This window comes from Dendrobates tinctorius, unplaced genomic scaffold (genome assembly GCF_039654945.1).
Source record: "Dendrobates tinctorius isolate UK_male_01 unplaced genomic scaffold, ASM3965494v1 ptg000008l, whole genome shotgun sequence".
In the NCBI taxonomy this organism is placed as follows: domain Eukaryota; kingdom Metazoa; phylum Chordata; class Amphibia; order Anura; family Dendrobatidae; genus Dendrobates; species Dendrobates tinctorius.
The window spans coordinates 38,010,785-38,023,646 of NW_027361676.1; the positions used below are offsets into that span (position 1 = coordinate 38,010,785).

Below are 12,862 nucleotides of genomic sequence, written 5' to 3' on the forward strand. Positions count from 1 at the left end.
CACTCTGCCCTGAAGGCCAGCATCCCGGAGTCGCCTCTTCACTGTAGACATTGACACTGGCGTTTTGCATGTACTATTTAATGAAGTTGAAAGTTGAGGACCTGTGAGGAGTCAATTTCTCAAACTACATACTCTATTGTACTTGTCTTGTTGCTTAGTTGTGCAGAGGGGCCCTTCCACTTCTCTTTCTACTCTGGTTTGAGCCTGTTTGAGCTCTCTACTGAAGGGAGTAGTACACACCGTTGTAGGAAATCTTCAGTTTCTTGGCAATTTCTCGCATGGAATAGCCTTCATTTCTAAGAACAAGAATAGACTGTCGAGTTTCACATGAAAGTTCTTTTTTTCTGGCCATTTTGAGAGTTTAATGGAACCAGCAAGTGTAATGCTCCAGATTCTCAACTAGCTCAAAGGAAGGTCAGGTTTATAGCTTCTCTAATCAGCCAAACTGGTTTCAGCTGTGCTAACATACTGGCACAAGGGTTTTCAAGGTTATTCTACCCATCCATTAGCCCTCTTACACAGTTAGCAAACACAAAGTACCATAAGAACACTGGAGTGATGGTTGTTGGAAATGGGCCTCATTAACAATGTAGGAGTATATTTCTGAATCATTTAATGTTAGCCTTATTGGAAAAAACTGTGCTTTTCTTTCAAAAATAAGGAAATTTATAAGTGACGCTAAACTTTTAAATGGACATCTGAATAAGGCCTTGGACTTTTTTACAAACAGATTTTTTGAAGTCATGACTAAGGGTGCTGTGACACCTGAAACGCGTTGATAACACAATACCTGGTGCTATCTATGCTGATAATTTTATCGTCTATTTTTGCAAATCTTTTGAGTGAATAAAGAATTGATTTTTCACTTCATCATGGAGCTGGATCATCTTCTCATTTGAAACTTTATACGCCAAGACATGGCGGTTCCGTGCTCCGATTTCAAAGATATCTTAAATGGTGAGCTGGGCTTTATTTTATTTATTCATCTATACAAGTGTTTTATTGTGCCTTGTAGAAAAAATGCTGAAATTACGACGTATTTCTGTGGCTTATTTTTACACACGTTCAATTTTTTAACCATTTTTATTTTTTACAGAAAAAAGTATTGTAAAACACATAAAAGCAACACCCACAGTGTGCTATATATTGAATAATGGGTGATCAATGACCTAAAATGTGAAAAAAATATTATAAAATGTCTAATGTTTTCTCTAAATTTGAAATTTTCTTATTTCCTACATCTTTGTGAAAAAATAAAGGGCAACTTTTTTTTAACAAAAATAAATACAGTAAATAAATGGCAGAATGTGCAAACTGCTCTTATTCAGGGATAAACACATATACAGTGATGGCCGAAAGTGTTGGCATCCTTGAAATTGTTCCAAAAAATGAAGTATTTCTACCAGAATTTTTTTCAATTATGCATACTTTATTTCCTTTGTGTGTATTGGGACAACACAAAAAAACAGAGAAATAAGTCAAATTGAACATAATTTCACACAAAGCCCCAAATATGGGTTGGACAAAATTGTTAGCACCTTTCCAAAATTGTGGGTAAACAACTTTGTTTCAAGCATATGATGCTCGTTCAAACTCACCTGTGGCAAGCAACAGGTGTAGTGAACATGAAAATCTCACCTGAAACCAGATAAAAAGGGGAGAAGTTGAATAAATCTTTGCAATATGTGTCTGTATGTGTCACACTAAGCATGGAGAACAGAAAGATGAGAAGAGAACTGTCTCAGGAATTGAGAACCAAAATTGTTGAACAATATCAAGGTTGCAAGTCCATTTTCAGAGTCTTGATGTTCCTTTGTCCACGGTGTGCAACATAATCAAGAAGTTTTTAACCCATGACTCTGTAGCTAATCTCCCTGGACATGACCATCAGAGAAAACTTGAAGAAAGGTTGCAATCCTTGATAGTCCAAATGGAAGAAAAGCAGCCCCAATCAAGTTCCAATGACATTCAAGTATTCAAGCTATCCTACAGGGTGCATCAGTGTCAGAGCAAACTATCCTCCTACTTTGAAAGAAATGAAACGCTATGGGAGGAGACCCAGGAGGATCCCACCACTGACACAGAGACATAGAAAAGCTAGCCTGCACCTTGCCAAAATGTACATGAGAAATCCAAAATCCTTCTGGGAAAGCATCTTGTAGACAGATGAGCCCAAGATAGAGCTATTAAAGCACATTATTCTACTGTTTACCGAAAAAGGAATAAGGCCTACAAAGAAAAGAACAAAATAACTACAGTCAAATATGGTGGAGGTTCAAAGATATTTTAGGGCTCTTTTGCTGCCTCAGGCACTGGTTGCCTTGACTGTGTGCAAAGGATCATGAAATCTGAGGATTACCAAGAATTTTGGGTAGCAATGTAGTGCCCAGTGACAGAAAGCTGAATTTTTGTGCTGGGCTTTTCATCAGGAAAATGACCCAAACATACTTCAAGAAGCACCCAGAAATGGTTGGAAGCAAAGCACTGGAGAGTTTTGAAGTGGCCAGAAATGGGTCCGGATCTAAATCCCATTGAACACCTATGGTGAGATTTTAAAATAGCTGTTGGGAGAAATCAACCTTCAAATATGAAAGATCTGGAACAGTATACAGAAGAAGAGTGGTCCAAAATTCCAGTTGAGAGGTGTAATAAGCTGGTTGATGGTTATAGAAGGCAATTGCAGTTATTTATTCCAAAGGATGTGCAACCACATATTAAGTTGAGTGCACAAGCAATTTTGTCCGGCCTATTTTTGGGGTTTTGTGTGAAATTATCTCCAAATTGCCATTTTTCCCTCAGTTGTTTTGTGTTTTTCCAATACACACAAAGGAAATAAACATGTGTATAACAAAACGTGTAATTACAATAATTTTCTGGGAAAAATACTTCACTTTCTGGAACAATTTCAAGGGTACCAACACTTTCAGCCATGACTGTACATAGGCTGACTGAGAGAAAATGAAAATAATGAGAGTGGAAAGTGAAACAAGGAGGTCCTCTGTCCTGCTGGTGAGCATGGAAAGATGTATGCTAAAATGATTGTGAAATGACAGGCATTTGATAATCCAGCAAAGTGAGGATTATTGTATAGCCATGTTTTTAGTCACTGGCTATAAAAGCAAAATGGGTGAGTTTTTTCAGCTTCCAAAAGGGAGACAAAATTGTCTTACTACCAGCATAAGCAGTGTCCTTCTGAACAGTCAGGTTCAGTCATACTTGGACTATGACTTTTCTCACTGAGCCCCAAGTCAATGAACTTTTAGATCATCAGATTGTATCTGTGGCAAGTACTGGGTCAGTTTGCTATTGACATACTGTCATGTGCAGCTGCTTCCAGTACTGCCAGAGTGTGTAATCAGCACACCCAGTGGCATTATCTTGCCCAAGCAGACCAGGTTGTTCTCTACAATAATGCAAAACATGACATTTGTCAAGATGAATAATGCATGGATAGTGCCGACTTTCATTCACCTTCAGCTTATGCCAATGATTAGATTGGCTGGAGCATCTGCCTACATGACTGTCTGCTGTCTTATACACAGTTCTGATGCAAGGAGTGCTGATAGCCAACACCCAGGTGAGCATCTGATCCCTCTCCATCTTGCATAGTCGATACTATAAATGCCACCTCTGCTTCCAAAGCTGCTAGATACCCCCACACACACATCATATGTGCTTATCCATTGTGTTGAGTAGCTATAGTGTAGTACTGCTGGGAAGTGTTCCCTCTTTAGGATACACAAAAACAAATCTGCTCCCAAAATGGGGTTATTTTTTCATGGCTTGGTGACAAATTACTGCTTCTTGCCTTTAAAAACAAATTACCTCTTCCTGCAACCTAAATTAAGGGATTATTTCTAAATGGCTTAACAAAAAACTATTGTAATAGTTTTGTCATTTTTCAACTATCAAACTGTCATTTTTTTTTACTCCTAGATGAGAAGCCATTGCTTCATGCAAAAATTATCCATTTATTTAGGAAGCACCTAAATAAATGGATAATTTTTGCATGACTAAAGAATGATTTTATTTACTCATTTTGCAAATGGCAAACCTCTTGTGGATTGCAAAATAGAGGCAATTTTTGTTCTTGTTAAGAACTTACCATAGCTACTTCTCTATATAAGCAGCTAACTTACTGCTGTCTGTTGAGATAATTTTTGGACAGCCTGTGAAAAAGCTATTATTTCCTCATTTAGCAAAGGACAAACCTCTTGATACTCCCCCAACAGGGCACATTTTTGCACCTCCCTTTGTGAAAAAGCCATGTATTCTTCACTCTGCACTAATTATGTGTATAAACCTGCAACACAATCATCTGCCCCCCACAAAGGGTCAATTTTTGGACCATTAATTGTTGGTTACCCGAAGTTACCATTAATTTATATAGCCAGGTCACTTTGACTTTTCTATGGCTGTCTTTGTGCTAAAGATCTCTAAAAAGGTTGAATACAGTCCCAGGAAACCTCAGTATATTACACATCTTTTCTAGGCAATTTAAGGCTAAGCTGTACTGTACGTTAAGATTATTTTATTTACTGCAAATTAATTTTTTGAGAAAAATTAATCAAACCCAGTGAATTTGAATTGCAAATGATTGATCTTGTGGTATTCATAACAGAATAAAAATTATTTCTTACTGCTTCTTTCTGGTCTAGAAGTAGATTTGGTTTTCTTTTTCTGGAATCCACTTTCATGAAGTGCCTTAAACCAGTCTCTTAGTCGATTAGCAATTTCTCGGAACTCTTGATCAGTGCACACTGAAAATAACAACACAAGAAAACATTGAAGTTTAATTTTAGGTGACACACAGATCACATTTCCACATCAGCAATGACTACATTTCTATGTACTCATGTTGTCTTATGTATTTGCTCTGCTGACAGGATTACAAATCTAATATTCTTTAAATGCATTTTCAAGGTTTGGTGCACTGAATTTTCATAAGCAATATTTGGACACTTTAACAAAGTCAATGAGTGGCAGCAGTACACATCCTATGATATTAGCATAGTGGAGCAGGTTATGGATGTTTCACCTTGATACATCTATGTGATGTAACATACGAGGTAACAAAAAATATAAAATGAATTTTAAAATTAGTGTCAAATATAAATCTACTTGAACCTTACAACATACTAAAATTACAGGACTATGATGACAATCTGTGTCATTAAAACTTGATAAGGTGTGTCTGACAGAATAGTTCCTCTCACTCTCTCAAAAGACAGGTTCTGGCACACATAATTTGTGATTTTTCGCTTTTGCACTTTCCAATAGCCGTAACTTTTTTATTTTTCAGTCCACATAGCTCTGTAAGGGCTTGTTTTTTATGTCTTCTCCACACCTGTGCTGCGATTCTCTCATGCGAGAGAATTGGAGCACAGTAAAATGTGACTCGGCTCATGCTCACATCAGAGTTTGAGCCGAGAGTTTTATGCATTTAGCATTGAATTCTCTCACATAAGAGAATCATCGGATGCTACTCACCAGTGTGAGCGAACCCTAAGAGCTGAAATTGGTGTGCCACTGCTGTTATTCTATTAAATGCCACCATTAATCTCTAAAAGACTGCGGTCACACAAATCCGTAGATTCTTTCATGCGAGAGAATCTAACTGATTATGTTAATAACAATCTGGTCAAACTATGATCCGAGTTTGATCAGAGTGTCAGCTTAGTGTGATCCGATTCTCTCAGATGAGAGAATAGTAGCACAGGTGAGAAGATCAAGAACAAAATTACTCCATCCTCTCCATTCTGTGAGTCCACGGAAATCAGAATGCACTTGTATGTTATTCGACTCCGATGCTTCCTTCGCACCCACAGACTTGAATGCAATCTAATTTTCTTAATGCTGAATCCACATGAGAAAAAAAGGGCTGATCAACACTGCCCCTTATAATAATATTGGTCTGAGTGCTATTCGAAAAAATATCAAATAACACTAGTCTGATGTATATGCTCATGTTAGTGAGGCCATAGCATTATTTATGCACTGTAATATGCCCATCTTCACCCTTAACGTGACGTAATTATGGGGAGCAGGTTGGTATGACAGCGTGGGGCTGTTTGAAGGACCCTGTGTATGTCATGTGATACTAAGTTATTGCTGTATATAGTACAAGCGATCAAATGACTGCATATTCATAGCCCCTAAGGCACTAAATAAAAGTAAATAGTGAAAAATAATTATAAATATAAAAATAATATATAAAAATTTGATTTTTTATCACTGTGTCCAGAACAGACCAATCAATTAAAATCTAAAATTAATTAAGCCAATCAATAAGCACTTTTAAGAAGAAACAAATTAAAAGACTAGAAATGTGGTTTATTGGTTAAAATGCCATAAGAAGCATTCAAAAAATAGCATGTACACCAAAATTATCAAAATAAAAACACTTTAACAAGTGTTAAAAAAACAAGCCACCCAGACAGCCTTATTGATGGTAATATAAAAATTTACAGGTCTTGGAAAATGGTGACAGAATTATTTTTTTGGTTACAAAATCCAAATTTTTTCAAGCCAATAAAATATTAAAGATATTATATGTTTGGTATCTACAAAATAATACTGAACTGGAAAATCATGTGTACTGATTACTTTTAAGACACACATAATGCTGTAAAAATAAAATTCAAAAAACAGTGGCAGAATTAGGCATTTTTTCACTATTTAACTGCACCTAAATTTTATTTTGCCATTTCCGTTACTCTACCTATTGAAGTGAAGCATATATACATATATAAAAATACAACCCACCCCAAAAAAACAAGCCTTCATACATCTATGTCAAAGCACAAATAATTATGGCTTTTTTAAGAGGATACGAAAAAATGAAAATACAAAAATGTAAATTGGCTAAACACTTCCTGCCAGGTTTCTCCATTGAAAACAGCTCTTGGAGAGGCTTCATATGTGTACACTTTGTAATCTGTTACTATTAAGACATCTTCCTAAGGACGCAGTCAGAGAGCCATATAAAATGGACAGAGATGGGAACACAATGCTTGGACTGGCCGGCTTGGCGGCTTTCCCTACCGAAATCTCTGGAACCCTTTGGACTAAATATTGTTTCTGATGTTTTTTATTAAAAGTCCATTTTGTTTTTTGGAGATTTTTGTCCCTGCCTCCCATGCATACTGAACCCTCCATTGGGAATGTTTAGCCTGACCATCTTGTTTTATCCTTCCACTCCACACATTGGTTTCACACAGAAAGCTCTCTCTTTTAACTGTAGTACTCTCTTCAAGCTTCTGACACTTCCTTGAAGCTCGTCTTAGCGCCATCTTGTGTCTCTTTATAATACTAGAACCCCCCTTTTTTACATTGTTACCATGTTTTTATGATTTAATATATTTAATATTAAAACACTACTGCACTTTATTTAAAAAAAATTTTTCTTTTTTACAATCGGTATTTTTTTTTATATAAGTGCCCTTAATCATTTTTTTTAATCCGTTATTCAGGGTACACCTCTTTGGATTTACTCTTTATTCTGGAAGAGAATAGATTGATCTTAACATTGATCCGAAAAATCATACCCCATTCTTCACTAGTCACCATGGTCATGTGGATTAAAACACCATACACTCTCAACTTTGGAACTGTGTTCTAGACTCCTTGAGGATGGTTTTAACTACTTTTTTATTGGACCCCGTGATCCCCCCGTGTCTATTTCAAAAGAAATATATATATTTTGTTTTTTATTGTTCTTGAGTATGTATTCTTATTATATGCGGTTTTAATATATCCTATTAAAATACAATTATTTTAATGTGCTTTATACCATTGCCTTGCTGATGTGGCAGCTATTTGTCCTGCCCCCTTTTTTTTTCCACTTTGGATTGTATATAAACTCCTGCATTGCATGCTTGTATCTTGCCCTGATGAAGTGAGCTGGGACAGCTCAGGAAACGCGTAGGCACCAATAAAGTTCCTTGAATTATACCTACAGCAGCGCAGTGTATCATTGCACCTTAAAGCCATCTTCACCTACCGAAGTTTGACAGCTGTCACGCTTGGGTCGGGAGAGCTACCGGCTAGTCTGTACACTGCGTTGTGATCTCGGTCAGATTTATACTGCCTTCTGAGTGCAATCTAACATGGGATTTTCCAATGTGAACTGACTTGTGAACAAATGAACACAATCTTTAAGAAAAATTAGAGGTTATTTTCTACTACCTTTTAATACAAACTACAACAGGGATTTTTTAAAAGATTTTTTTACATTACTTCATAGACCTTTACTGTAAGGATTACAGAGGAAACTACACAATGACAATAATTTTCTAGAGATATTGAACATGCTTTTTGAAGATCTTAAGAAATACAAATGCCTACTGTAAGAAAACAATATGGTATTTGCTGTTTCAGAGAATCTGCTCCATTTTTTTATGTGTATTGCAAAAACAAGAGCACTTCACCCCTCGGGCTCCCACTTGTTCATCCGACTTAAAAAAAATGTTTTCTCTTTCTAGATGGTGCACACGAATTCTGTTATTCAACTTTGCTTGACATGCTGTCAAATTCTTACCCACAATTTTGTGATATAGAGAACAAATAAAATGAATTATAGCACAAGGTCTGTCAAATTCATTCTAAAACAAGTCAACTTAAAAAAAAACTTCTTTGCTGCTATAAAATATTTATTATGCCTAGCTTAAAACTGAAAAAAGATTTAACTTTTCAAGAACCTAATCGCAATATTTATCAAGTCTCATTTATGCAGCACAGTTAAGAAAGTATGACAAATGAAGTGTAGTGCTGGGTAAAGACATTTAGATAAGTATCATTATAATGCCTTTTCTACTTACTAACCACTCTTAGCTGCTTATAAAACTTGTATGTCTTTCAGAAAATATTCTAATATAGTAGTAATTTTTTTAACTGTTAAAGGGAACCTGTCATGTCAGATAGCATTAGGAAAGTGCCTAAATGCCATACTGAAAGTAAACTTTATTCATCCCGGGAATCATCAACTTCCCTTCATATAGGCACGTCAGCACGGCTACAGCCACCGCTCACACTAGTGAGAGTAAGCATTGGTCTGGCACTCTGACTGACAGCTGACTGTGAACTTATGAACTTCTGATCTGCCTGTCAGTCAAAGTGTATGGCTGTATGACTGACAGTTCCAGGAGGGAGAACTTCCTGAAGCTTTTGACCTTCAGATTAACCCTGTATCTGCAGGTTAATAACGTTATCCGACATGACAGGTTTCCTTTCATAGTTTTACATTTGCTTATAGTAAATTATCTAGTAATTCCTTAGCGATATTAAATTTTTGCTTGTTCATTCCCTTCCCTTTTCAGTAATCTTTTCAGTAATAGTTTTGAAAGACACTAAAAAGTCATTATTCTGCCATTGGTTTTTGGGTTTTACTTTTATGGCATTGATTTTTCAGTAAAAATACCCTGGAAAAATGATTCACTTCATCAATGTAATTATGGTAATATCAAATTTTTATAAAGGATTTTTATTGTTATTTGAGTTATGAAAAAAAATCAGAAATTTGTAAGAAAAAAATTGGTTTTGACGCTGTTCACTGTAACATTTTAATTTTTCTGTTGAAGGAGATACAGGAGGATGATTTTTTTTCTTGCGGTGAGCTGACATTTTTATTGGTATGCTTTTGGAGTATGAAGACATTTTCGGAAGTGGCACAGAGTCTCAAAAGCTCTACAATTCTGATGTTTCATTTTACTGCTTTATGGCATTTACTGAATTGAACAAATTGTTTTCTTTTCCTGATAGATCAGGATTTTTAGCCTGGAGAAATAGCACATAGAAATTATTAAAGCAAAAAAAGATTAGAAGAAAGGGGATTCAATTCTTACTTTAATTTTCAGTGGATTTGAACCTGCAATCATTTCAATGCTTACTCAGCCCTATAGATAGACTTCCCATAAGTACTGTAGCAGTAGACATTGCTTATCCAAACTGCCAAGCCAACCAAATGACACTCCATAATTAAAACAGCACAATAGTAGGATTAAGCAGCTTAAATGCAGCTGTTAGAGATTGACAGCAGCATTTAAGTGGTTAACAGCAGCTATTCTAGCTAGCTATGGGCGTTGCTGTTAGGCTGGATGTTGACTGTGTACTGAGCCTGCTACACACATCAGCACCCAATATGTGGTGAACATGCACAACATAGGTCATTATTTCATAAAACAATGACACATAGACTGATTATGACAAAAGTCAGTCACTAAAGCATATTAATGTAGTTATATACATACAGTCATATGTTAAAGTTTGGGCACCCCTATTAATGTTAACCTTTTTTCTTTATAACAATTTTGGTTTTTGCAACAGCTATTTCAGCTTCATATATCTAATAACTGATGGACTCAGTTATATTTCTGGATTCAAATGAGGTTTATTGTACTAACAGAAAATGTGCAATCTGCATTTAAACAAAATTTGACCGATGCAAAAGTATGGGCACCCTTATCATTTTCTTGATTTGAACACTCCTACCTACTTTTTACTGACTTCCTGAAGCACTAAATTGGTTTTGTAACCTCATTGAGCTTTGAAGTTCATAGCCAGGTGTATCAAATCATGAGAAAAGGTATTTAAGGTGGCCACTTGCAAGTTCTCCTATTTGATTCTCCTATGAAGAGTGGCATCATGGGCTCCTCAAAACAACTCTCAAATGATCTGAAAACAAAGATTATTCAACATAGCTTTTCAGGGGAAGGATACAAAAAGTTGTCTCAGAGATTTAACCTGTCAGTTTCCACTGTGAGGAACATAGTAAGGAAATGGAAGAACACAGGTACAGTTCTTGTTAAGCCCAGAAGTGGCAGGCCAAGAAAAATATCAGAAAGGCAGATAGGAAGAATGGTGAGAACAGTCAAGGACAATCCACAGACCACCTCCAAAGACCTGCAGCATCATCTTGCTGCAGATGGTGTCACTGTGCATCGGTCAACAATACAGCGCACTTTGCACAAGGAGAAGCTGTATGGGAGAGTGATGCGAAAGAAGCCGTTTCTGCACGCCACAAACAGAGTCGCCTGAGGTATGCAAAAGCACATTTGGACAAGCCAGTTACATTTTGGAAGAAGGTCCTGTGGACTGATGAAACAAAGATTGAGTTGTTTGGTCATACAAAAAGGCGTTATGCATGGAGGCTAAAAAGCACAGCAATCCAAGAAAAACACTTGCTACCCACAGTAAAATTTGGTGGAGGTTCCATCATGCTTTGGGGCTGTGTGGTCAATGCCGGAAATGGGAATCTTGTTAAAGTTGAGGGTCGCATGGATTCAACTCAGTATCAGCAGATTCTTGACAATAATGTGCAAGAATCAGTGACGAAGTTGAAGTTACGCAGGGGATGGATATTTCAGCAGGACAATGATCCAAAACACTGCTCCAAATCTACTCAGGCCTTCATGCAGAGGAAAAATTACAATGTTCTGGAATGGCCATCCCAGTCCCCAGACCTGAATATCATTGAACATCTGTGGGATGATTTGAAGCGGGCTGTCCATGCTCGGCGACCAACAAACTTAACAAACTTAACAACTCAAAATGTACAAAAATACATTTCTCACATTTCAAAAAATATCAGTGACCAATATAGCCACTCTCTTTTTCAATAACAGTCATAAGCCTTCCATCCATGCAGTCTGCCAGTTTTTTAAACTGTTGATGACCAACTTTTTGGACACCACCAACCACAGCCTCCCAGACACTGTTAAGAAAGGTGTACTGTTTTCCTTCACTGTAAGTTCTCAACAGGGTTTAGGTCAGGTGAGGGAGTGGTCCATGTAATTATTCTTTCATCTTTAAGACCTTTTCTGATTAGCCAAGCAGTGGAGTATTTTGATGCAAGCAATGGAGCATTGTTCTGCATAAAAATCATGGTTTTCTTGAAAGATGCAGACTTTTTCCTGTACCAGTACTTGATGAAAATGTCTGTTTGGGAGCCTGATTTACAGTCCATCTCCAAACCAAAAAGCTCCAGCTAGCTCATCTTTAATAACACTAGCTTGTAACAGTACCCCAACTCCACCTTGCTGGAGTTTGTCAAAGTGGAGATCTGTGCCCGTTACTGATCCAACGACAGGCTCATCCATCTGGTCCGTCAAGTTAACATATCATCTCATCAGTCCATAAAACCTTTGAAAAATCTGTTTTCTATCTGTCATCTATTTCTTTGGCCCAGTCTTGACCTTTCAACTTATGTGTCTTGATCAGTGGTGGTTGAGTTTAACCCTTCCTTACCTCGGCCATGTCTCTGAGCACTGAAAACCATTTACTTCTGGGCACTCCAGGGAGGTTGCAGTTCTGGAATATGACAACCATGGAGGATAATGTGTTCCTGATCCCTTCACATTTGAGTCTTCTCAAATCTTTGGCAGTTAATGGGAATCTTTTTGTCTCAACATGTTTGTGGTCACATCGCAATAACTCAGTAACTTCAAAAGTGCTGCATCCCTCTTTAAGACTTGTAACAATTCTTTACTTTTCGGAGTCAGATAAATCTCATTTTTGGACGATTTTGTCTAAGTAAAATAAGCTAGTTATTCTGAACACCTTGTTGAATGGTGTTAATATACTTAATCCGCATTACACAAATACACATCACCTGATGTGATTCATCTAATAAGCATTCAAGGTTATGCAGCTTGGAGTTGGAAAATATGAATAAAAATATATGGTCAAAATACTAACCTAATAATTCTACACAGAGTTAATAGTACCAATTTGATATCTTTATATCTTTTTCCTTTTTTGACACCAGAATTATAATGTTTACATTTAGACAAATATTTTATAATAACACTTTTTTGTTCTTTACTTCACCCTTTATCTAATTGCCTATTACATTCTACACTTCTTT

The 12,862-nt window shown here is 36.6% G+C and overlaps 1 protein-coding gene across 2 annotated transcripts in view; it reads right to left on the bottom strand.

Annotated features, from left to right (window-relative positions):
- SPOCK3 (SPARC (osteonectin), cwcv and kazal like domains proteoglycan 3) overlaps positions 1-12,862 on the bottom strand; it is a 584,466-nt gene that overhangs the window by 13,064 nt on the left and 558,540 nt on the right. For both annotated transcript variants that reach the window (XM_073577087.1, XM_073577079.1), the window contains exon 7: positions 4,641-4,760. In XM_073577087.1, the coding sequence (XP_073433188.1) occupies positions 4,641-4,760 (120 nt within the window). The remainder of the gene's footprint in view (positions 1-4,640; positions 4,761-12,862) is intronic.